The sequence below is a fragment of the Chiloscyllium punctatum genome, chromosome 19 (genome assembly GCF_047496795.1).
Source record: "Chiloscyllium punctatum isolate Juve2018m chromosome 19, sChiPun1.3, whole genome shotgun sequence".
NCBI classification, from domain to species: domain Eukaryota; kingdom Metazoa; phylum Chordata; class Chondrichthyes; order Orectolobiformes; family Hemiscylliidae; genus Chiloscyllium; species Chiloscyllium punctatum.
The window spans coordinates 73867780-73894359 of record NC_092757.1 but is presented as its reverse complement, the minus strand read 5'-3'; the positions used below and the strand labels follow the sequence as shown (position 1 = coordinate 73894359).

The 26580-nt window shown below is 40.0% G+C and overlaps 1 protein-coding gene across 1 annotated transcript in view; it reads left to right on the top strand.

Moving 5' to 3' along the window:
* The window catches only part of acaca (acetyl-CoA carboxylase alpha), a 271808-nt gene that overhangs the window by 229400 nt on the left and 15828 nt on the right, over positions 1-26580 (top strand). The window contains exons 51-53 of the mRNA XM_072589677.1: positions 1986-2098; positions 21887-22041; positions 24493-24663. Of these exons, the coding sequence (XP_072445778.1) occupies positions 1986-2098; positions 21887-22041; positions 24493-24663 (439 nt within the window). The remainder of the gene's footprint in view (positions 1-1985; positions 2099-21886; positions 22042-24492; positions 24664-26580) is intronic.

Here is a 26580-nt window from a genome sequence, read left to right as displayed (position 1 = left end):
TTTCCGGGTTGCAGAATATGAGATGACCAAGCCTCACGCATATGCCTTAGTGGTCTCCCACATCATCGACGGGTTACTGGCCGTACCTGAATTAATTTCCCAGAAGGTTTTGAATTCCTGCGAAAAATACTTTATAAATTTGCTATCCTTCAATAAGAAGGGATCCATACGCCAATGTCGGGGCCTATTCCATCATCCCTAATCTTGACTTCCATATATACTGCAGCATGATCAGAAATAGCTATAATACCTATTTTCCAAGACCGTATGGAATTCAAAAGGATCGAGGAGACAAAAAGCATTTCAATTCTGGTATGGCACTTGTGTGGGTTAGAGTAGAAAGTAAAGTCTCTACCCTTGGGGTGAAGGCACCTCCATATATCTACTAGCCCTAGCTCCTTATTCAGATCTGCCAGTTGTCTAGATCTCAGACATATACCCGTAGTGCTCTTAGGTATCCTATCTGTCTCTGAGTCCATAATACAGTTAAAATCGCCTCCTACAATTATATGGCGGACTCCAAAAGCCATCAGCTTAGAGAACGCTTCCATTACAAATTTAAAGGGATGCGCTGGGGGGCAATAAAGATTCAAAATTCCATATTCCTCTCCAAATATTAGGGCTTTGATCAATATATACCGTCCAGACTCATCTTTTATCTGGCTTAACATTTGGAAAGGAAGATTCTTCTGAATAAGAATGGCTTCCCCTACTTTTTGAACTGAAAGATGAGAAAAAAGCCTGATCAAATCCACCCTGTTGCAGCTTTAAATGTTCTTCGTCAAGTAGATGTGTCTCCTGTAAGAGAGCTACATCAACCCTTTCTTTTTTGAGACTTAATAATATCTTTTGCCTTTTGATTGGTGAATTACTGCCCATGACATTCCAGGTGCACTATCTAAGCGAAAGGCTAGCCATGATCGTCCAGACAAGCCCGAGACCGCCCCCCCAGGAGGAAGAATCCCACTCAGAAAACCTTGATTAAAGACCGGAGGAAATTCACAAATACAAAAATTATTTAAAACGTTTAAACCAAAACAATTAAAAGCTATTCCTAAGTTTAAAAAAAATGCAAAACATATTTGAAAGGAGACTTTCCCTCTTGCTCCCAGGAGCATTTGTTTTTCTTTGTAGCATTGGAGTCTGATTAGAACCGGGCAGGGGCGCTGGTCCGACCCGGGCCCGACTCCAACTTCAATAATTGTGGGAGCCATCGCTCCAAAAAGTCTACAAGTTGGCCTTCCTCTTCCCGTTTGGGAAGGCCCAGCAACCGAATATTTTTCCGAAGGCTCCAATTATCGAGGTCGTCGATGCGCTCCTCCAGGGTCCGGATTTGCTGCTCGAGAGCCCGGACCTGACCTATGGACGACTTGGCAGCCGCCTCCGAGGCCGCAGCCCGTTGCTCCGCCCCTCCGACGCGTTGCTCAAGTTTTTCGATTTCTCGGTCATGCTTCTGGGAGCTGCGGGAGTTTTTGCCCTTAGTCATTTTAGAAACAACGGCAAACTATCCAAGTTTGATGTAAAATGACTGACTGTGCTGGGCAAAAGCTATCTTAAATGATTTAAAGAGTGAGGTGAAGGCAAGTGCCCCACTTTGCTGGAGTCTTAGGCAGAGCACTACAGACTCTGACTTATTGGGTCGCCGCCATCTTGAATCTCCATTTTGTCTCGTTTTAACAGTGACCATATACCACCATGCAAAGGTTCAACAAAGACAAACTTGTTACTAATAGTCATGCTTTAAATCTTAATATCAGAAAATAACATATCTGACTAGTTCTCAATAGGTAGAGAAAGATTCTTAGAAAAGTAAATCCAGACAAGTTATCCTTGTTAAATCGATGGCCCACTAACATGCACCGAGTTCTTATTTATTCAAAGGTCCATGCTATATTTGTATTATTTTTTAACATGCTGTGACTTTAATTTATGCCTTGAATAATTGCATGGTTAATTAGCCTGTAAATGGATTTTGCTCATTACAGAGGTGGTGTACTGGAGCCAGAGGGGACAGTGGAGATCAAGTTCCGGAAGAAAGATCTGGTGAAAACAATGCGGCGAGTGGACCCCGTGTACATGAGTTTGGCTGAGCGTTTGGGTATGTGCACTTTAGTTTCTATCTGCGCTCCCTGAAGTTTCATATAAATTACTGCTTGATCCTGTGGAGAGCCTTAGTATGGATGGCTGGTCTCGTATTTAAATGCATTCTTTTGATTCATTAATACACTAGCTTTTATTTATTTATTTTTAAAATCCGTTTTCTTGCTGTTTAATTTGATTACAGCCTGAAGGTGACAGGCCTTAGGCTCAACTTGAGGAGCTCATTTGCGAGATTGTGATCTGTATGATCTACCGTCATGGTTACTAAATCTAAATTAACGAGCAATTAATTATTTTTACTCCCCGATTAATTTACTTTGCTTCACCTCTTTAGAGCCTTCTGTGCCTTGAGAGCACTGTTGCCCGAGCCAAATGGTTAGAAGGGCGATGCTCCCAAGTGCCTGCCAACACATCTGTTGACTTCTTGTAGATATATGAGTGAGTCACAAAGCATTACTTTCTGAGTCTTCTCTCTGAGACCAAAAACTTCCATATGAAAACAATGTGGTCAAGATTAGAAACTCCCCTGAAAACTCAGCCAGTAAGTCATTTGAGTTACGCATATTGAGGATGTGGGATGCAGGTTTGAGTCCTCAAGTTTCTACTTAGTTGGCTCATCTTTGGTAGCACAGTATTGAGTTAGCCTCAGCATCCTAAGGCAATGGAATGTAAAATTGATCAGGGTTCTCAGGATCATTAACCTATCCATATAGCATGAAAAGAAGCCCTTCAACATACCTGTATACCCATATGTTTATACTGGGTGCTGCTGCTTCTCACGGTAGGTTGGCTCGTAGATTGGTACTGTCAAGGTTCTCAGAAAAATGATGATTTATTCGGTGAAGATGGGCAACCATAGCCAACAAATTGCATTCCAGTGAGGAGTAATTTCTTTGGGGAGGAGTTAGTAAGAATGAGAAAATTAGGAGCTCTCCGTCTAAGACTCATTACTACCATTTTGTGGCTAATATGAATGAAACTGTGATGATTGTTAGCCTACCCATTCTCTCCTACTCACAGCTCTTATTGTCACTTATTAAGTTTTGCTTCTGTCCTGGCCAGCTGTTCTCTTCCTGTCATCCATCGCTGCCACCACCATCCTTGGCTGCAGCATTAATGCAACTTTTCCTTGCAGCTATCTGGACCACTGGACTTGAAAGTGGAGTTGCAGGTAGACAGTGTGGTGAAGAAAGTGTTTAGCATGCTTGCCTTCATTTGTCAGTGCACTGAGTATAGGAGTTAGGGATGTCATGATGTGGCTGTACAGGTGAGGCCTGTTTTAGAGTACTGCATTTGATTCTGGTCTCCTTGCTATAGGAAAGATGTTGTAAAACTTGGAAGTGTTCAGAAAAGATTTCCAAGGATGTTGCCAGGGTTTGGAGGGTTTGACCTATAAGGAGAGGCTAAATAGTCTGGGGCATTTTTCCCCTGGAGTGTGGGAAGCTGAGGTGTGACCTTTTAGAGGTTTATAAAATTATGAAAGGGCATGGATAGGATGAATAGCCAAAGTCTTTTTTTTTCCCCAGGGAAGGGGAATCCTAAACTAGAAGGCATAGGTTTAACCTGAGAAGGGAAAGGTTTGAAAGGGACGTAAGGGCCAACTTTTTTTACACAGAGTAGTGCGTGTATGGAATGAACTGCCAGGGGAAGTGGTGGATGCTGGTACAATTACAACATTTAAAAGGTATCTGGATGGACACATGAATAGGAAGGGTTTAGAAGGATATGGGCCAAATGCTGCCAAATGAGACTGGATTAATTTAGTATATCTGGTTGGCGTGGACGAGTTGGATTGAAGGGTCTGTCTTCTGTGCTGTACATCTCTATGACCAGGAGAGATCCAAGATATTGAAGAAATGCTGTATGACATTAAACTTGAGCCATCTCATTGGACCCATATTAACATTTAATTTGAAAGAAAGCAGTTCTGACAGTGCAGTGTTCCTTGGGTTGAATTTAATGGCTGCAATGGTTGCCCTGTCTACTGGCCAGAAAGCTAGCCTGGCAACCCTATCTCCGTCATTTTGGACGGCATGGTGACTCAGTCGCCAGCACTACTGCTTCATAGTGCCACGGACCAGGGTTCGATTCCAGCCTTGGGTGACAGATAATCCACCATTATCTGTGTGGGTTTCCTCCCACAGTCCAAAGATGTGCAAGTTAGGTGGATTGGCCATGCTCATGTCTCCTTCATCTCATTCCTGATGAAGGGCTTTTGCCCGAAACGTCGACTCTCCTGCTCCTCAGATGCTACCTGACCTGCTATGCTTTTCTAGCACCACACTCTCAATTGCCCATGCTCAATGCCGATAGTGTTCAGGGATGTGCAACCTGGGTGGATTAATCATGGGAAATACAGGGTTACAGGAATAGGGTAGGGGGGTGGGTCTGGTTGAGATGTTCTTCAGAGGGATGGTATGGACTTGATGGGCCAAATGGCCTGCTTCCACGCCATCAGGATTCTATGATTCACTGATTTCCGTGAGGGGATTAAATTTCAACCAGGTAGTTAACTGCAGGCCGTCAGATTCCTGTGACTTTAAAGGCAGAAATCTCACTTCAGGTATCTGGCAGGTACTCAGATGGTAACTTCAGTCTCAGCAGTGCCTCCGGGAGCATTGACTGCTGGAGCTGTAGCAGGCCCCTCAGCAGCGGCCATAGTGGTGACACAGAAGTCAGTTGGAGTGACGCCCACTCACTGAGATCAGGAAGGTCACGCTTTGTGATGCGGAGAATCATTGTGAAGGGAAGGTTGCTCTTTCAGTGGAGTAAGCCCACTGTGCCCATTGGGGCAAGGGGTACCTGATCAGGAGGGCTCCCACTCAGCCATGATAGTACATCTTGCAGCCTCTCCACTTGGCATGAAGACCCCAAAGCTGCAAAGGGTAGCGGTATAAGAATCTCAATTGGCGTCCTTTCTGCTTCTAATTTGGGTATGAGGGTAGTTGTGCACCTGAACATACGTGCCCACCTCCCAGGCCACTTCAAATTGCTAATGGATTCTTTTGTGTGTATGTCCCTTAGTGACATACTCGAACATGGCGCTTAAAGCAATGTTTCCATGAGTGCAGCCCTTTGGAAAATTATAAGCGAAGCTTCGGGAAGAGGATAAAAACTGGGTAATCATAATTTTTAAAATAAAATGCAATTCTAACAGTTCAGGCTTTGCAGTCACCCAATTATAGATCATTGTTAAATGCAAAGTTCCGTAATCAAGTACTTTTATGAAATCTTATTCTGTAAGAAATCCAACATGTGATTACATTTTAAAAGGACATGATAACAGTGCAGGATTGATGATGTGTTTTTCTGTATTTATTTTGAACACATACATGCGAAAGAAAACTGCTTCAATGATAGCTGTCCTTTCAAGCCACAGTTTGAGCTTTAAGTAAGTGAAAGAGCTTGTCACTTTGAACAACTTGCATCTGCAGAACCATAAAAACATTAACTGTTGATAAAGACCTCAGTTGGATGAGTCATAATTGCACTCAACAAAGAATTTGATTGTTAAAAACCTGGTGTAATGGAAGGAGAGCAACTACAGCAGACCCGCAGAAGCTTTCTCACACAAAGAATTGCATAATTTTGCTTTTATGGCTAATTTAAGATTTTTTTCCAAACTCCCGGTTATTCTGGATCACTGACCTTTGATGTTTACCTCACTCCATTTACTGCAAACAAGCAGTTAGACCAAGGTTCCTGCTGACTCCAGCAGAGGCTATGTCGGTTCCATTTGTCTTTCACTACACACTTCAGGCTTGGTTTATTAAAGAGAATTTCAAAGCAATTTAACCCCTTGAAAGACTGAGTGAAACAGATGTCTGTTGCAGAACATCTTACAGCACACTCCATTAATAACTTGGTGCCAGCATAGAGCTGACCAGGGATACACTATATGAAGAGTCAAAAGGACAAGGAAGTTTAATCTCACTCGGTGCCAAAGTAATGATAATTTACAAGCACAAGATTTCATAACCCACTGCTCTGGCAAAGTTCAGTTTGAAATTTATTTAGTTTTCTCTCATTTCACTGAAGCAGATGAAAAGGAGATTAATTGGATGTTTGTCCCATTTAGTGTGGGTGACTTCTTGTGTTCAAATGTTTGCCTACGTTGCAACAGTGAATACACTTCATTGGATGTGAAATATGAAAAGGTACACATTCTTTCTTCTAGTTTGCAACAATCTATATTTCATAGAGTCATAATGGAGGCAATTCAGCACGTGAAGTTCATGCCAGCTCTCTGTTGAGCAGTCCAAGCAATCCCATTCTCCACAAGCCTATAAGCTTATTGCCATTAAGTACCCATTCAATTTCCTTTTGAAATCATTGATCATTTCTACATCCACCATCTGAGATCTGTGCACTGCAACAACGTTCAGAACTGGAAGTCAATGCCTTGATCAGCATGCATGCAACTTTGAAATGGCTGTGTGTGATCATAGCCTTGCAGCTTGGAGGAAACATTTCTCACTACATTAAAACCTTACTATATTCCTCTCATGACCCCCAGCATCTCTTACCTGAAAACTTAAATCTATGTTCCTCCTATTCCTTTTATCAGCATCTCATAGGAACAGCTTTGTCTCCCCTGTCTAAACCTGTTACAATCTCATACTTCTTTATCACAGCCTTCCTAAGTTCATTTATTGCAATAATAATAGCCTTAATTTGTTTGAACTAACTTGCAGCTAAATTCCCTCATTCTGTGAACTATTCTAGTAGACATCCATCCTAAAGTGTGATCACCAGACTGGATGCAGAAATCTATTTGTACCAAACCAGAGCTTTAGACAGGTTGAGCATAACTTCCCCACTTTGTGATAAAATTTGAAGTTAATACACTATTTAGACATGCTGTTTCCACTCATTCCCTTCTGGGAATTCTGTTTTCTCTTTCAGTAATTCTCATTTATATTAGTGAGAATCCAGTAGCTCCATGTCGGTTGTCCTCTGGCAACCCTATCAGCTACAGCTACTACAGGGGCCTAGAGCCAGAGAGGTCTTTTTGTTGACTGCGAATAAGTTTAATGAAGATATTTAATTAAAATAGTGTGTTCCAATTGGCTGGCTAGCAGGCATCAATTCTCATGAGTGTCCAAATTCTTTGAAACCAATTTGAATATTTGAACAGTACTCCAAACATTCTTCAGGGAGCTCTTTAGTTTGAACCAAGTGCTAATGACTTTAGTATGGGAATAATGGAATGTGGAATCTCAGCTGGGTGATAAAAGGATTTGTCTCTTCAGCTTTTTGTCCTGTGTGGTTCAAGTCCAGAGGCCCCGACAACGGCAGTCAAAGTAAAAGCACAGTTTCTGGAAGACCAGTAGTTTAAGTGTGAGCATGATCTTGGGGTCAACTTAGAACAGAAACCCCTGTACATTCTTTCTCCATTTGGTTTACTGCTTGGTGTTACACCTCATGGGGTGCCGCAAGTCAAGCCCTGGTGTTGTCACAAAGGTTAAAGATTTTTAAATGTATGCAGAATTTCCCAATTCATCTGTCTTTTAGACCCAGGTTGACAGAAAACACAGATCAGGTTTCCAAACATCATAAGAATTGCTATTTTTTTTAGATTAGATTACTTACAGTGTGGAAACAGGCCCTCCGGCCCAACAAGTCCACACCGCCCCGCCGAAGCGTAACCCACCCATACCCCTACATCTACATCTACCCCTTACCTAACACTACGGGCAATTTAGCATGGCCAATTCACCTGGCCTGCACGTCTTTGGACTGTGGGAGGAAACCGGAGCACCCGGAGGAAACCCATGCAGACACGGGGAGAATGTGCAAACTCCACACAGTCAGTCGCCTGAGGTGGGAATTGAACCCGGATCTCTGGCGCTGTTAGGCAGCAGTGCTAACCACTGTGCCACCATGCCGCCCACAAGTTTATTGCAAGTAACTAGATTCTTGCTACAGATAAACAATTATGAGTCAATGACATATAATGTACTAGTTTAGACCTTAACCCACTTATAAAACATCCCACTATACACAAACACAGAGAAATAAAGAGATATAAAACAACATGGGTATTTTAGGTAGGAAGGGAAAGACTGGGAAGGCAGTTCAATGGCTACTCATAGGGTTTACTGAGATGATTCTTGTGCTGGTCAAAATGATGCTTCTAGATCTACTTTTTCCAAATACTTGTTTGCTGGAGATACAGGATGACTTTCACACTTATAAAAATCTCTGTAAATTAAAAGTCACGGCTTACATCAACTGCTGAGCAGAAATAAACTGGCTATTTTCAGGTTTGAGATGCCTCTTACTGCAGAACCATCAAAGCTTTCTTTTCCAAGGGTCCAGTGGCTTCTGACCTGAACATTCAGTTTCTCCAAGCTATTCACCTATCTGGGAGCCAATCATGTAATTGTTGGTAAGCAGGAGGCCTTTATCATAAATAACTGGTCAGCTATGTGTTGCCAATCAAATCTCCATTCCACAATCCCTGGATCCAGCCCATCTGTAACTAGGTTTTTCCCATTGCTTGAACCAATAGCTGTGTAAACAGCATTTACAATGAGTGTCAAGTAACTTGTTAAGCATAGTATTCCTTCAATGCTCCTCAGCTTTTAAAACATCCTTTTCCCCCATTTCAGTCCTGAATCAAAGATGCTGAAATATTAAATGGCCTTTACATTAGGCTAAAAATGAATCAACATTTCTATCAGATATTCACCATGTTCCTGCCTGTTAAATTAACATTGGTCTTGACAGCTGGTTTTATGCAAGACTTGGTTGAGTCACATATGCCATATTTCTCAGTTGAAATCAGCTGGTGGTACTTTTGAAGTGTTTTATTTGCCCACATTTTCCCATGGTCCATTGAGCCAGTCAGCCAATGCTGCTTTTGCTGATCACTATCTTGTAATGTCTGTGTTTGAATATGCTCCTCGCACACAAATGTCCACATTAGTTCTTTGCCAAAAGGCAATTGGCTTTAGTTGGACAGAAATTGACAGGACCATGAAGAATTTTTTTTAAAAATGCAGTTGAAATCTAAACTTCATTATAGATATAAAGTATTCTTCTGAGGGCCCTTGAAGTTTGGTTGCATTAGGGAACTGTCTTAAAGGGACATCACCTCCAAGGGAAAGTGTGTGGGAGCATTTTTGTAGCATCAGGAATAGGAATCAAAATGTTACTTTCAGTATTGTGGTATGAAATGTGTTGGATGGTTGTGCGTTTCAACATAATTTGCATCATTATGTACATCATCCAAACATAGAATTTGGTGAGCACTCTATGTGACTAGGTCCCTTTAAAATTTACTAGGAGAAAGTGAGGACTGGAGATGCTGCGCTTTTCCAGCAACACATTTTCACCTTTAAAATTTATATCAATGACAGATTGAAAGGCCATTCAATGCTCAGGTTGTAAGTTTGCTCGCTGAGCTGCAAGATTTGTTCTCAGACGTTTCGTCACTATTCTAGGTAACATCAGTGATCCTCTGATGAAGCTTCAGTGGAGGCTCTTGGATGATGTTACCTAGCATGGTGACGAAACATCTGAGAACAAATCTTTCAGCTCAGCGAGCAAACTTACAACCTGAACCGTAACCTGAGCTAAAAATCTTCACAAAACTCACAAGCTATTCAATGCTTTTTGATTGTTTTGTTCTCATCTTGGTAGAGCAACCTTTGTGTACCCTTTCCTTTCAGTTAAATGCCTCCTGAGCTCCCCGATGTGACATTGATGTCAGATAGTAGAAAGCTGCAGCAATGTGAAACTACTGTCTACATCTTTCCCCTTACAATAGGAGGCATATAATATGATAGGAGATTTGAGGATCCATATTTTAGTTAACCTGTTTTAAATTTTGGATTCAATCTGAGATAAGATCATATGTATTCAGTCAGCTATCCTATTGTAATGTAAAAGTACATTTCCATCTCCGTTCAAGCTTCCCCTTACTTCAGTTGAGAAGACTTTGGACAGTCACAAATACCCCATGGCTTGATATTTGTCTTTTACTGTGGTTTTGAAATATTTCTGCAGTCTTCTTTATCCCTGTTTTTAAAATACATTTGCTTGCTCTTCTTTTCATTTGGTTCTATTTTATGATTTGTTTTTATTACTAGTGTTTTAACCCATAAGGTCTAATCAGAATGATACAAGTTATTATCAGTTTTATAATCCTATTTAATTGGCTAACATGTTGGAAGATGTGAAAATGTGCAGTTTCAGTCAGCTATCGCTTGTTTAATTATTAGAATTACTTCAGTATTTATTTAGAGTTTTAGCAAAGCTCTATATGTTTGAAAATAAATGTAAAACCACTTTTGCAGAAACATAGAAAGTATTGTCAGCTTGGCCTTTAACCCTTTGGAAAGCATTCACAAGGGAAATTTAACAGTCTCTGAAGGAGCTAGGATCAATCAATGACTGATTATGTTCTCATTCTGTGCTGGATTGATCTTTTACTGAACTGATGATAACAGGCCTTTGACTGCTTCAAGAGGCAACCTGAGATGGGCTTTGACAGGATTGGTTGTGACAGGGATCAATCTGAATCCTGCTAAGTGGTGTGAAAGGCAGGCACCCCAAAGATCTGAGAAAGCTACTGAGATTCATTGGGATGCACTTGTGATGGTGAATTTGCTCTTTCCAAAGAAACCTTTTTGTTTTTTTACAAACTGTAACAGAGAACCAATATCAGAATTCAGCGGGAGAACTGAGAAATCAGCAGTTGCAGTCCTTGATCATTTGCAGTTGGTTGGAAAAAAGAGAATGATTTCTTTATGCAGTAATGAAGGTGGCAAAAAAGACAGTGGCAGGGCAGATCAATACAGGAATGACAGATTAGATCAGACACCTCATTTAAGGCAAAAAATACAGAAAACCACTCCTGTTTAATATAGTGCCTTATCAGAATTTGCATCATCATTTTCTGCTTTTTGAAATTGCACTTGTTAAATATTGTATGTGCCATAAAAGAGAAAATATTGATTGAAAATATACACTTGCCACATGAAAGACAGCCATGCACCAGACAATTTTAAAATCTCAGCCATCGTAATGGGTGTCACGATTACCGTTGTACCTGCTTCTCATTGAAACCAGTATAAATGTCACAACAATATTTAGATCATTTGGAAACTTTTTCCTTTTTTTAATACATCTTGCTAGTCCAGAATCAAACTGGGCTCGAAAGTATCTGATGTGTCTCAGAGAATACCAGTGTAACACTGGATGCTTATTTGTGGGTTAGGTAAACGTAAGCCTCTGGTCAAAATAAGCAAAAAAAAATCAGTCAAATATTATTTTTTTAAAGTCTGAAGCAAAATATTTTACGGCCCCACTGTGCCAATGCAGCCTGCTATTTCAAGAATGGTGGAAAATTGACCAGTTCCAAAACGAAACTGGTCATTGTACCTGAGAGAGAGGAGGAGGTGCTATTGAGGGAGAGCCAGTGGGCCTTGGATGATTAAACATTGGGTTGGTTATTTCTGGGCTATTTCCATCAGAGCATGGAAACAGACCCTTCGGTCCAACTTGTCCATGCCGACCAGATATTCTAAACTAATCTCATCCCATTTGCCAACAGTTGGCCTCTGAAAATTGCAGTTGGTCAGACAACTGGTGTCAGACTCAAATTTGCATATTTATTCACTTATTGTTTCATGGCATGTGAGCGCTGCTGGAAAGGCTGGCATTTATCTCCTAACCTTCATTGCCCTTGAATTCAGAGGGCAGTTAAGAGTCAGTCACATTTCTGTGGGTGAGCCACCTGTGTGCAAGATCAGTTAAGGATGAGTTTTTGTAATAACCAGCAAGGGGTTTGTGGCAATCAGTAGTGAATGGGATTTGAACCCTAAGCCTCCGAATTTCTGGTTGTGTCATTGCCACTATGTCACTGTCTCCTCATACATAAGACAGACAGACACACACACACACACACACACACACACACACACACGCATACACACCAACACACACACACAACACACACACTCATTTAGGCAACTCACTCATTTACTGACCTGTCATAAAATTACCTCCGACATACCTTGGCCAGCAATGGCATTCTGATGTGCCTAATTTCGTTTCCTATTCCTCTCCCATTTCAATTGCCAGCCACTTTTTTTGAGACAAATCACGCCATTGAGTTTGTTAGAGAGTTCAATATTTACTCCAACAAACACGAAATAAGTAGTACCTAATAAAAGAGTTCATCTTCATGATGCCAGGCTGCTAACTAATGCAAGTAAACACTGGGAAGCATTCTGATCATACAATTTGAGCCTCTTCCACCTTGTTACATTTTACAAGTATACCCTTACTCTCCTATGTTCATTCATGTACTCCACATCTTCACCAATTTTTCAGCCTGCATGGAGTGCACCATTCATCATCGAACTTGTAAAACATTTTGTGATCTTTTTCCTGGCTGAGCACCAATTTACTGTGGAACAAACAAAAACAGAAATTGCTGGAGAAACTCGGCAGCAACTGTGGAGAGAATACAAAGAATTGTTGTTTCTCTCCACAGATGCTGCTGATTTGCTATTGACTCTTCCATACTATCTCAAAAGACCAGATTCACCTCTGTTACATTTCATTGCACAGATTCTCCTGTTATTTCTGTTTCATTCCTTTACCTCATGAATATAGCTAAATAATATACTGATCTTGCTATTATATTTTATATTATTTTAAGATATTACTGTACTACTTGGGCATTATTTTTGTCTTATTTTCCCTTGTAGTGTAAATCATCTTCAGTATGTATTTGACAAATTGGTGGAACCTGCCACCCCATTTTGCAGAACATGTTTTTTTCTCACTCTGTAATAATTGTAAAAAATCATAATGTATCTGGAAAAGGAGCACCAAATCTTTTGCAGATTAACTAACTGTTTTTTGTAGTGCTTTGTTAGATACTCATTATTTTTGGAAGACAAAGGCTTACCAGTAGACAAGATGCTAACTGCAATAATAACAACTTGTGTTGATAAAACACCCTAATGTAATAATACATTCCAAGGCATTTGGCAGGAGTGTTATAGCAGAGTTTGACAATGAGCTATATAACAGGTATTGAGGCAGATGAGTCGAAGTTCATTCAAAAAGTTGGGGTTTAAGAACCCTATTAAAGGAGGAAAAACAGAAGAAGTTTAGTCAGGGAATTCTTGAAGCTGATTGTGGCAGGCGAAGGTATGGTTATTAATGAGTAAGGCGTTGAAATCTGGTTGCTCAAGAGGTCTGGAATGGAGTAACACAACTTTCCTAGAGGGCTGGAAGATATTACAAAGACAAAAAGTGACCGAACCTTGATATTGCATAAACTAGAAGCTACCACTGGTCAGCAAGCACAGGGGTGATAGCTGAGTAGGACTTGGTTGTGAGTAAGAGAAAATGAACAGAAGACACTATGGGGTGACTTCAAGGTTATAGGTTTGTGGGAAACAAAGCTATTGAAAAGTATCAGGGCTACTGATCATTTTAAAAAAGTCAAAACGCACAGGAGATCAGGTAGCATCCGAGGAGGAGAGTCAACATTTCTGGCATAAACCCTTCATCAGGAATGTGTAATAGTAGTCCTTTAGTATTGTTGTCATCTCCTGCAGTAAAAAAGAATACACCAGAATTACTGTCTTAAAGAATTTCTTTACACAGATTTACCACACCATTTTCAGAAGCTATTTAACTTGTTGATCTTTCTAATCGCCACGTATATGTGCAGATTTTCTTTGAAGATTCCAGATAACTTTTCAAAATTAGAAACAAACAGACTAATGATATACTTCGATTGCCAACCAAATAGAATTTAAGTAACTCTGAAAAAATCAGTAAGTACTATCAATCAAGCCTATTTAAATAATTATTAACAGTGGCTGTACTTAAACTGCAATATCATTTCATACTCTGATTAGGTTCTTGCCCATATAAACATCTCTAGATAACTATTCAAATGGTGATGTCATCCATGCCTGCCGTAGCAGGGTCTGAACAGCATTCATTCTTTAGCTGATAAGTGGCAACTAACATTGCCTGGCACTTGAATGTTCAAACGACCATCTCCAAAAGGAGATAATTAGTAATGGAAAATTTTTTAAAAAGGCAGATCTGAATAGGACAGATATTTTGCATCCGTCTTTGCTGAAAAGGATACAAATAATATCCCAGAAATAATTGTAGATCAGGAGGTGAAAGGGAGGGAAAAACCTATAACTGTTGTAATTACCAGCACGATTAATTGCTGATTAATAGCTGACAATCCCCAGGTCCTGTTGGACTTCATCCTAGGATTTTAAAAGTAGTGGCTGCTGAGATTGTATATGCGTTGGTTTGTAGAAGTAGTGATGTTTGGTGATGCCACTTCTCTTACAGTTTTAATCTTCTTGTTTAAGAAAGGATACAAATATGTTAGGGCTACCTAAGAGAATGTTTACCTGACCAATACTTGGGAAGGGGTAATACAGGAGTGAATTTCTTAAGAAAGTTTTGACCGGTATCTGTTGGGAGTTTTTGAAGAACAAGAGATGGTTTTGTTGAAACATAAAGAATTCTGAGGGGACTTTGACAGGATGGATGCTGAATGATGTTAACCTTTTTGCGAGAAGCTTGAAGTAGGGCCCCTGTTTGGAAATAAGGATTCATCCATTTAAGTTGGAGATAAGATTTTTTTTCTGAGTTCTGAATGTATGGAACTATGTTTTCCCAGAGATCAGTGAAGCCAGGGTTTTTGAATATTTTTAAGGCAGAGATGGATAGATTCTTCACGAGCAAAGGTGTCAAAAATCGATAGAAAAATGGAAGTGAGGCCACAAATAGCTAAATTATTTAATAGCAGAGCCAGCTTGAAGGGGGTGAATGGCCTACTCTTAATTTTTATATCCATATGGGGTAGGTATATTTTTCTAAGATTGATGCTGAGACAATTGAGGAAGGGTAAGGGAAATTTTACACTCCACCTTAACTATGTTTTCCCATTAAGATGAATACATGGTGTTAACAGAAGTTACTTCCAATGAGGAAATGTCAATCTTTTGATCTACTGTCACCTATTGAGAGCAAACACCTTAAGGTGAAAAACGATGATTTGAAGATACATGATAAATTAGCATAGACTGGAACATACAAATTTGTCATCTAAAACTTGGATTATGTAGAACTGTCCAGATAAAGCGAATATCATTTTAAAATTAAAATTGATGAAACCCAGTCAGTATTGATCCTGACTTTACAAACCATACCCAAGCTGAACCTTTGTACAAGAGCCTTTAATATTTTGAAATTATAAAAGTAATCGGAGATTCAAATTTATCCAAATCTGAACTTCATTAATATAACTTGAATATATGTAAACAAATTTGCTTCAAGTGCATTTCATACAGATGCTTATTGACATCCACTCAGTCATAATTCCTGTATAATTGACAGACTTCTTTCATGCCTCTGATGTTTAAGGCGACCAGCTGCACTCATTTTAAAGTCTAACTTTAATGGCTTAGCCAAGATTGGGAAACTCAGCAAAGGAAACAAAAGCATAGGTTTGTACTTTGAAATTTCATATTTTGGATTAGTGGTGCTGGAAGAGCACAGCAGTTCAGGCAGCATCCGAGGAGCAGCAAAATCGACGTTTCGGGCAAAAACCCTTCATCAGGAGTCTTTCATAGTATAGCATCACCTTAAGAATCCTCAACAGCACAGTTTCTTTAAAACAAAACCCTACCACTTTATATTTTCAAGGCTCGTTTAATTTAATTTGCTGAGTTCTATCTGCGTAGAGAGTTTCATTCATGTTGTGATCCTTGTTATAGATATAGCGTGGCTGTGTGGGCTAATTCCACTTGCTGCATGTGGCAATAAATTACTAAGACGTGCACTGAGGCTCTTACAGAATGGAAACGTAGGAAGGTATCAACCATTCAGACCAAACTGACTCAAATCAACTCTCCAGTATTGTTCATCACTCAAAGAAGGAGATTAGGTTTTTAAATGGATACAGAGCCATGGCTGACAATGAAACATTGACAGACATGGGTAAATACCTGTGTTTTCCACACATGGTTGATTCAGCTGTTTTGTTCCAAAAAACCATTTTCTTATTTTCAATGATGTCAGTCTATGAAGACTATTGAGGTGCATTTGACAAGTTGTTACTTTTAGACCCTCTAGCGTGAAGCAGGGAAGATATGAAACCTCTTTACTGACTTAGTTGTAAATGCATTCTGTGAATGATCAAGAGCGATTGTGATATTTACAGTAGTGATTGTGAGCAGCAAATAGTCTCAAAGGGGATCAATCTTTACATAATCGTTCTCTGCCTTTATTTTTGAAGAGAACAGGATGGAAGCAGCAAAATCTTTAAAGTAACCCAGTTTTAAATTGAGCAGAAAATAGTCATCGACATATTTGTTAATATTATTTAAACCATTAGTCTGGATGGTTGGGCTGCTTCTTCAACAAGAGAAGTATCATTAGGAGATCAAATACATTCAATCTAGCTAGCCTTGTTGTAAATTTACAATTCCTGGTGCATGTTAAAGAACCTTCAGCTCAGGTTTTTTTTGTATGTGTATTCACATTCTTCAGTGCTACACTTCACTGGACAGTGTTAGGGTAGGTTCTGGTCAATCTTTCTCACAGCCACATTTCCCATAGCACAGTCATGAGTTTCAGTAGAATTGAAAGTCTTATGACAAGAAACTCTTTATCTCCTTTTGTTTTCCAGTTATATTGTATCCACAATGTCAGAGTGCATTGTTTTGAAACAACCATGTGAAGAAGGGTTTATTGGCTTCCCTCTTTTCACTCCTTGGTTGGCTACATTAAACATCTGTGTTCCTTTTAACATGAGACTGTACACATCAAGTGGTTTATGCCCAAGACTTCGACTCTCCTGCACATTGGATACTACCTGACCACCTGTGGTTTTCCAGTGCTGCACTTTGCGACTCTGCAAAGGGATCATGTCCAGTATGAAAGGACTGTATACTAAAGTCCTAAGGGTACTCTTGAAGCATAAATACTTTAACCTGAGACCATTGTTATTTTTATTGATGACCTACAGCGGGAACCAGACCCTTCACCCCACTAAGTCCACACCAACCCTCTGAAGAGTAACCCTCCAAGAAGCATTCCCCTACTGCGCTACATTTATCCTTGACTAATGCACTTGATTTACATATCCCTGAACACTATAGGCAATCTAGTATGGTCAATTCACCTAACCTGCACATCTTTGGACTGTGGGAGGAAACTGGAGCACCCGGAGGAAACCCGCACACACTGGGAGAATGTGCAAACCCCATACAGACAGTTACCCGAGGCTGGAATCGAGCCCGGGTAAGGTAGCCGTTCTCTTCATGTTCTCAGTGATAAGATGTTATTCTCCAGCTTGTGTTGTCGTTGGGTCCTTCAAATAGCTGAGAAAGAATTTTCTCCTGTTCTGCAGTCACAAATCCATCAATTCTGACATGGCAAAGGCGGTTTTCTGAATTACAAGATGGTTTGTATATTTTGATGTCTGAGTTCATAGTTTCCACACTTGATAATTCCTGGTGATTCTTAAATTTACAATATGCAAACCTTATCAGATGTGTAAGTTAAAGTGGACGAGGATTTTGTTACCCCTGACTGAGTGAACTAGTTTCACTGTCTTGAGATGTTCTGAATTTCAATTCAGATGATTTCATTTTTTCCACACCGGTTACATGAAACTTGGATGACCTATGTAGTCAGCTCATTGTGGCCATTTTAAGTTCATACTTTTCCTTTCTGAAACCATTTCAGTTTGTTAAAGTTCCAGGCAGTAAAATCAGATGATGGAACTCAAAAATAGTCTATATTCTCTCATTATTGTGATATCTTTAAAATTTGAAGTTGCTCATTAAAATTAGTTTTCTGTTATGTACTTTGAATCTGGCACTATCTTAGAATTGTTGTGGGACCCAGTGTAAGTTCATTGTTGGAGAACTAATGGCCTAGAATGATTTTTGTTATTGGTTTTGTTTTCATCTTATCATCACATGGTCCAGTGCTGTCAAACAAAATCTAACCACTTTTAAAGTGGATATTTTCCACTTCTTTGGTCACAGCCATCAACTAGTGATCATTAGCGATCTTTTGTCTTTGGGTGATTGTTGCAGTTTTGGGAACTGCTGGCTGAAATCTAGTATGCTGGGAATTAAGTAATACCTGTGCAGGAGAATGCTTTATAAGTAAAATGAAAAAAAATATTTGTGGCAATGCTCAGGCATGAACAGAATTTTCCCTTCTGTGTTAATGGTTATTCTACTATCCATACAAAAAATGAGCTAAGGTCATTTGAAACTACAATATAGATAGATTTTCCATATGTTTCAAAATGCTTTTTACACTGTGGAGATGGAGGGAAACCTAAAGGTTAATTTTCAGTATAGCTGCCTGGGTGATAACCATATGTAAATTGGTGCTGTAAAGGGTGGGGGGCATCACTTTAGTCAGGTTGCAGTCCAGAGATAGAGTTGAAAATTATCTCCCCCTTCTGGCAACGTTCCATAAAGTCATTTCAATCTGTGCACCATTAATCTAATGGTATCATAGACTATGGAACTAAGTAAATTGCCACTTAAGTTAAAGCCAAGAATTGCAAATGCTGGAAATCTGAAAGAAAGACAGAAATTGCTTGAGAAACTTGGCAGATCTGGCAGCATCCATGGGGAGAAAACAGGGTCAATGTTTCTGGGCCAGTAACTCATTATCAGACCTCTGATGAAGGGTCACTGGACCCAAAACATTGACTGCTTTCTCTCCACAAAACTGACACTTAATATTTGCTCTGTGACCTTTAATTAATTTACATTCCAGCTAAAGGCCCTTTGAGCCTGAATAAGGCCATCGGACTTAGCTGTGTAAACACAGTAGCAGCTCCCCGAGAATACGAAGACCATTCGATCAGCTTATGGACTTCAGTAGAAGGAGAGGTCAAGATGTGGAAGGACCAGCTCTGCAATCTAAATGTAAATAAGAGAGGTCTTTGCTGTCTTTTAAACTGTATGAAGTTTTCATGTATAAATGTGTAATCAATTTCAGTAAGATGTAAGAGTGCAAAAACTCCTGGGAACAACACGTAGTTTTTATTAATGTGAACAACTTGCAAACACAGTCAGAGATGAGCAGAGTAGAACAGAAAATGACGAAGTCTGCATGTGATGAAGGTAGAGCACTGTTTCAAGGCATTATAAACCTTGCTTATAATGGAAGTAAGAGTAATGAAAACACATACAGTTGGGATCATTCATTTGCTCTCTGCAGCTCCATACAAAAATTAAGCCTGTGCTTGTTACTGAATCTAAAAATGGGAGAATGAGCTAGGTACTCCCAAACTTGAGTGTCTAATACTATTGGAGATTGTGGGAAGAAAGGAAGTTTGAGAAAAATATTTGGATATCGCGAAAAAGATTTACTTAGAGTAGCATTGAATCTGACACATCTTGATCTCAACATGTTTGGTTCTGGGAAAAATTCAAGTGAGATCCCAGTGGACCATAAAGGAATAGGATAGAGTTGAGAGAGCAAGTGATTATAAAAATGAAGTTGGATGTCAAGTATGAATTCATAGAACATTTTGTTTCTGTCTACTTTGCAAATGGTGTTTTTCTCCCCCCACTGTTCCTCAATTAAATGCAACAGAATTATTTTTAAAAGGGGAGTGGAATATTTAAGTGCTAATTTTGGTTAATAGCCTCTAAGCACTTGGTAGTCATTGTGATGTCATGCAGCTTTAAATGAAGCTGATCACTCTGTTTGCAAACACTGCACAGCTGTGAGGTGAAAGAAATGACATCTCGGTTGCTCTGTTATTAAAGGGAAGCATGGTGGCAAAACTGAGAATGTCAACTGTATCACACAGAGAAAATAATTGCCAAACTTTTCATCAACTGAATAGGATTCTGTATCGTGGTAATATTTGTTTTGACTCTCTTGGCAGTTCAAAATGACATCAATTATAGACATGTCATCAGTTTAAATCCATTCTAATCTCTTGATGCAGGACTTCACTGAATAGTGATCAGAAGGTGGTATAGTTGAATAACAGATGTACTGAAGGACACCTGCTATTTTGATGTTGAATATTGAAGTGGCCATATTACTGTGTCAGAGTGCTGATTGCAACATTGTTCACTGTGAAACATTTACAAATGAGACCCAGTGGGTATTAGTCCTGCCGAAACCTGTAACCAGGCTGTCCAAGCTACCAGGTCAGTGCCTTGTGTAACAGCCCATGATCCATATGTAGTACAGTCAGGCAAGGTAGTAATTTATTTTAAAAATTTGTGAAGTATGGAAAGAATGTTTGACTTACAATAGTTTGCATAATTTACTAGGGATGCTATGTTGCTGGCAGCCACTAGGAGCGCTGCAGACACAAAGGAGAGTTACAAAGTAAATAACTGGAGGATGAAGGCAAATTTTTTTATTTATTTGTGGGATATTGGCATCGTGGCCAGCATTTATTGCTTATCCCTGCGTTGCCCTTTAGAAGGTGGTGGTAAGCTGCCTTCTTGAACTACTGCAGTCCACCTGCCATGGGTTGACCCACAATGCCATTAGGGAGGGCATTCCAGGGATTTTGACCTTGCAACAGTGACGGAATGGCTGTGTATTTCCAAGTCAGAATGGCGAGTAGCTTGGAGGGGAACTTGAAGGTGCTGGTGTTCCCAAGTATCTGCTACCCTTGTCCTTCAAGATGGAAGTGGTTGTGGTTTTGGAAGGTGCTGTCTGAGGATATTTGGTGAATTTCTGCAGTGCATCTTGTAGATAATACACACTGCTGCTACTGAATGTTGATAGTGGGGAAGTGGATGTAGATGCAAATGTAGAGAGAATACAAGCAATGACCGAAAGTCACTCTTAGAAAGAGGTCAGCCTTTTCTGCCTAACTGTTTGTACTGTACTGTACAAGCTTGCTAAAAAGGGCCAAATCCTGAAAACTGTGTGAAATAGCTCAGAACCATTAAAGAGCTGGTGTGTTTCCACAAGTGGCTAAGGTGGGAACTAGAGTGTTATTGTTTGGACAGTTAAGTAGAAACTCTGAAAAACTGCAGTATCAAGACTATTGTAACCTGTGTGAAATAGAGTTGATAGAGGTGTATCATGCTGATGATGATGAAACCTGTGGAACTCATAAGTGAGCTCTGTGTTGAATCAAGAACTGTGGGGCTACATAATGCCACGTTTGTGAGACATGTAATCTGAATGCTTGTGATTATGGAAGATGTATCTTTGAATTAACTATTTAAGGTGCAGTTTACCTTTTTAGTTGAAGTAGCATTCATTTATTTCCTGTATCATTTGTATGAATTCTGATTCATTTTAAAATTAGAAAGTAATGAATATTTTTGAGATGTCTTAATTTGGGTGTCATTTAGTAAAGTTGGTTATGTTGGTTTACAGTTTTCCAGACTGTAAAACTTGAAACAAAATTGTTCTGTGCACTGTGAGGTAAAGCCAGCAGGCATCTGCAGGGAGAGGCTTCTGTTTATAAGCCAGTGACATTTAGCAAGAACAGCATTTCAGCTTTGATGACCCTATCACTCCAACTTCCCTGAGCAAGATAATGAGCCTGCCACACCCTCAGTCTGGACTCTGATGTGAATGTTTATCCATGCGAGATACTGATGGCTCCAAAACACCATACAGAGAAATACCCAGCAAGAGTCAATGCCTTTGGTGGAGGAATGCGAATGCTATGGGATCAGTATCTCTAATGATTGTGTGCTCAGAATATGTACACACTTCAGGTACTGTGTTTTAAGTCAAAATATGTCTTTTGTTGCAGGCACCCCAGAACTGAGCCCAGGTGAACGCAAGGAGCTGGAAACAAAATTGAAAGAGAGGGAAGAATTTTTATTACCCATATATCACCAGGTTGCTGTGAGGTTTGCTGACCTTCATGACACACCAGGCCGCATGCAAGAGAAAGGGGTCATCACCGTAAGTGAGCTAATCTAATCCATTTACTCTATATCAGTTGTTAGTAATGAGGATGAAGTTCCTTTTGATTGCACAGCACCCCATCCGGTCCCAGTAGGAGCAGGCCAGGGTTTGCAAGGTTGTTATCATTGTCTTAAAACTTGCTACAGTAGTGAATGTCAGAATGTTATCTTAGGGTATGGTTCTCTCTCTCTCTCTCTCTCTCTCTCTCTCTCTCTCTGCCCTCTCTCACTCATTTTGTCTGCAGCTGCACAGACCTCAGAGATCCATGTGCCGCTGCAGCTTCCAGAACTGGCAGTCAATGTATCTTTATTCCAGTCAGCATGCACAAACCCTCTGAGTGGCCGAATAGTTTAAAGGGGACATTGTTTCTTAATTCGTACTTTGCAGGATCATCAAAACTGTGTACTATTGTTGGTGCCTTGGTCGATGCCAAGCAGTTTATCTATTATCATTTCTTTTGAGACTTTGCAATGGTAAAATGAGTAGCTTCCTTGGCCACTTCAGAGTCAATCAGGTTGTTCTAGACCTAGAACCTAGTATAAGCCAGATTGGGGGGGTTGCAGATTTTCTTTCCTTTAAGGGCATTGGTGAAAACATGGGTCTTTTTAATGACAGTTGATCATTGTTACCATTAGACTGGCTTTTAATTCTTGATTTATTAATAAAATTAAATTTTACCATTTGCCATGTCCAGACTTGAATCCATGCCCAGGTTTTTTTTATTATTAGTCAACTCACAATACCATTCTGACACCACCTCCTTAAGTAATCAAGTAGGTTTTTCCTTTGTCTGTCCCCTCACCTGCTGCAGTCCCAGTCTGGCAGATGTAGTGGCCTAGCCAGCTCTCTCCATAATTGTGATAGTGAATAGTGCTTGAATTCTGCCATCCAGAGCATATTATACCCTTAGTTCTTCATCCAGGTGTTATTCAGCAGAAAGGGGCATTGATTCATTCCTCTGGGAGGGTGTCAGTGGTCATTAGTTTGGATAATGGCTCCTTACTTGTGTTTGACTGAATACCATGAGACTTCAGGTGGTTCAGGTTGTACATCACCATGCTACCAGTGGTGGCTCATTCAGGAATGATATTGGAAGATTCTATGACATTGGCAGTGAAGTGTAATTCTGTGAACATGACATGTTGCTTGACAAGCCTGTGGGACATCTATCGTAATTTTGACTCAAGTGAGAAGGACATTCAGAAAGATCTATTTGCTTTATTAAGATGCAGTAGTTTCATGGTTACCACTACTGAGCAGAGATTTTTTTTAATCCTAGATTTATTTAATGAATTAAATTCAAAATCCCCTGTTGCTGTGGTAGGTTTTGAATTCCCTATCTCTGGAGCATTAGTCCAGGTCTCTGAATTACTAGTCCAGTAACATTACCTCTGTTACTGTTCCCTTAAGAGACCAATGCACGTCAGCATGCAGCTTAAAAATAGGCATCCTGCTGAATAGGTATGGTGTGCCTTGCTTCAATTAGGCATTATAATTAAATTGGTCAGGTTTCAGGCATGACGAGAGGAACTACTTGAAAGGAACAGTAAACTGTCTTGAACGCTCAGCTACATTCATTTTAGTTGCAAATATTCAATGACCAGAGAATCAATATGTGGAAATCTACAGTTTAGCTAATTAAAACAAAGGGACAGAATGGCAGATATTCTGCTCAGTGCACCCCCTCCCCACCAAATCTCTATTGACACAGCTTATTACAACATGGCATGAGTTAATGATATTAATTTATTCTAAAATCACAATTATGTTTAGTTTTTGAATAAAATCAGTAGAAATGCTGATCTATAGGACCTTAATATGCGAATTGTAAAACTGAGGACAAAACCAACAATAAAGAAGGTAGCCAGCTGAATTGCAGTTTTAAGAATATTCAGTGTTAGCAAGCCCCTACCTGAACTGCATTCATATTATTTTTGAATGTCTTTTCCAGTAAGCTATAAGACTGGTTCATTTTGTTGAATAACTTTCACTTGAAATTTATCAATAAATATGTACCATGGGGCATTAAAAGTGCAACAAGCATCAATTTAAGGAATGTCAGTGTTCCAAGTTGCCTGTAATCTGTAGTAACACAAATAAACTTCTCAAAAAAGTTAACATGAATAATGAACATTTGTGTCTCAAATCATTCAATCGTTCTAAAAGTGACCTGAACTCTGAACAATGGTGTTTCCCCAAGTTTAAGAACCTCAAGGGAATAGTCATAAAGCATTGCTGAGAAAATAATTAGATCTCCAATACCATGTTATCAGATTACATTGAGAAGCAAGCTGAGCATCAAAAATGAGCTGCTTAGACCAGGATCATGAGTCCTAATGAAGAGAGTGAGGTTTTTAAGATTTGCTGCAGGAGTCAGAAATGTTCTAGATTAATGAGAATTCAGATTGTTAGAAGTAGCATATTGATTGATCTCTCTTTTAATGACAGGATGTTTTGGATTGGCCGACATCACGTACATTCTTCTACTGGCGTCTCCGCAGACTGCTCCTAGAGGATACAGTAAAGAAGAAGATCCTAGCTGCAAACCCGGAGCTGACGGATGGACAAATTCAGGCAATGCTGAGGCGCTGGTTTGTGGAGGCTGAAGGAGCTGTGAAGGTAGGATGTCAAAGAGCTGTGATTCATTACCTATGACTTGACACTTGGACTATCTATTGCAATCTGGTAATGAGTAGCTTTGCACAGTAAGGATAGCCAGCCATGGATGCACAACAGAGATGCTGAGTGCTAGTTGTCATTGCCTACCCTAATCTAAAGTGAGGGAATAGTTTTACTGCATTTTGACCACTTGCACAGTCTTGCATCCCTTCATGTTATCAGTGTAACCATACAATATTCAAAGTAACACAATACATACAAGTGCTTGCCTAAAAAAGCTAAAGCTAATTCAGAACTCCATGAGCGTTAGTAAAATGCGATGTGATAATATCGCATGAAGGAAAACAACTTGCATTTTCATAGTGTTTACCTCCTCAGAGATCTTGGTGTTTCACAAAATGGTTGATGATGAAGGTAAGTGTCTAAAGTGGACAAAAACGAAGGCAGCAGAAACTTTATTTGTGCATGTAATACAGGGTTTCTGCTATTTTTATAATGAACATCTGGTGGAGTGGGAACTGATTCATCAGGTTCCAGGCAAAGGTCTCTGGGCAGAGTATAAGGAGGTTTTTGAAGGCTGTGGAATGGGGAAGTTGGTAAAATACTGGAGGAAGGTTGGGGCACAATGGTACCTGAAATGGGAGAGGGAATGAGAGACATGTAAACCAATGGAGTAAGTAAACGGGAGTTATTTATAAAGCATTATCTGCATACAGTCCGATATATGTCAACAGGAAGGGCAGATACGTTTTATATGTGAAAAATTGGCTAAGTAATGCCAAAAGCAAAACATTGAGATACAGAGGTTAACAGAAAATGCTGGGACAGACTCTACAAGTCCAGCAACAACTGTGGAGAGTGAAACTTCAGGTTTCTTTGCATAGTTTTTCATCATAACTGAAACAGAATATAATACTTAAAGTGAGGGAGGAGAAAGGAATCCACATGTGAAACGAAACTGTCATCTACTGAACAGGTTAGTGGGAGGGGATCTGAAGTTTTGCTTTATCTGTCAAGGGATAGGACAGTAGTAGTTCCCTGGACCCACAATCTCTGCTGATACAAAGTTAGGTGGACAGGCAGGTAGTACTGAGCAGGTGGGGAGGTTGCAGAAAGAGTGGTCCAGGAAATGGCTGATGAAATTCAACATGAGCAAATACAAGGTCTTGCACTTTGGAATAAAGAATACAGGCATGGACTATTTTCTAAATGGTGAGAAAATTCATAAAACCAAAGTACAAAGGGATCTGGGAATGCTAGTCCAGGATTGTCTTAAGGTTAACTTGCAGGTTGAGTCCATGATTAAGAAAGCGAATGTAGTGTTGTTATTTATCTCAAGAGGGTTGGAATATAAAAGCAGCGATGTGCTTCTGAGACATTATAAGGCCGCATTTAGAATACTGTGTCCAATTTTGGGCCCCACACCTCCAGGAAGGGCATGCTGGCACTTCCAGCGGAGATTCACATGGATGATCCCTGGAATGGTTGGCCTAACATACAATGAATGGCTGAGTATCCTGGGATTGTATTCATTAGAATTTAAAACGTTGAGGGGAGATCTAATAGAAACTTACAAGATAATGCATGGCTTAGAAAGGGTGGGCGCTGGGAAGTTGTTCCCATTAGGTGGGGAGACTAGGACCCCTGGGCATAGCCTTAGAAATAGACGGGGTCAATTTAGAACGGAAGTTAGGAGACATTTCTTCAGCCAGAGAGTGGTGGGCCTGTGGAATTCATTACCACAGAGCGCAGTGGAGGCTGGGACGTTACATGTCTTCAAGGCAGAAATTGATAAATTCTTGATCTCGCAAGGAATTAAGGGCTACGGGGAGAATGCAGGTAAGTGGAGTTGAAATGCCCATCAGCCATGATTGAATGGTAGAGTGGACCCGATGAGCCAAATGGCCTTCCTTCCAC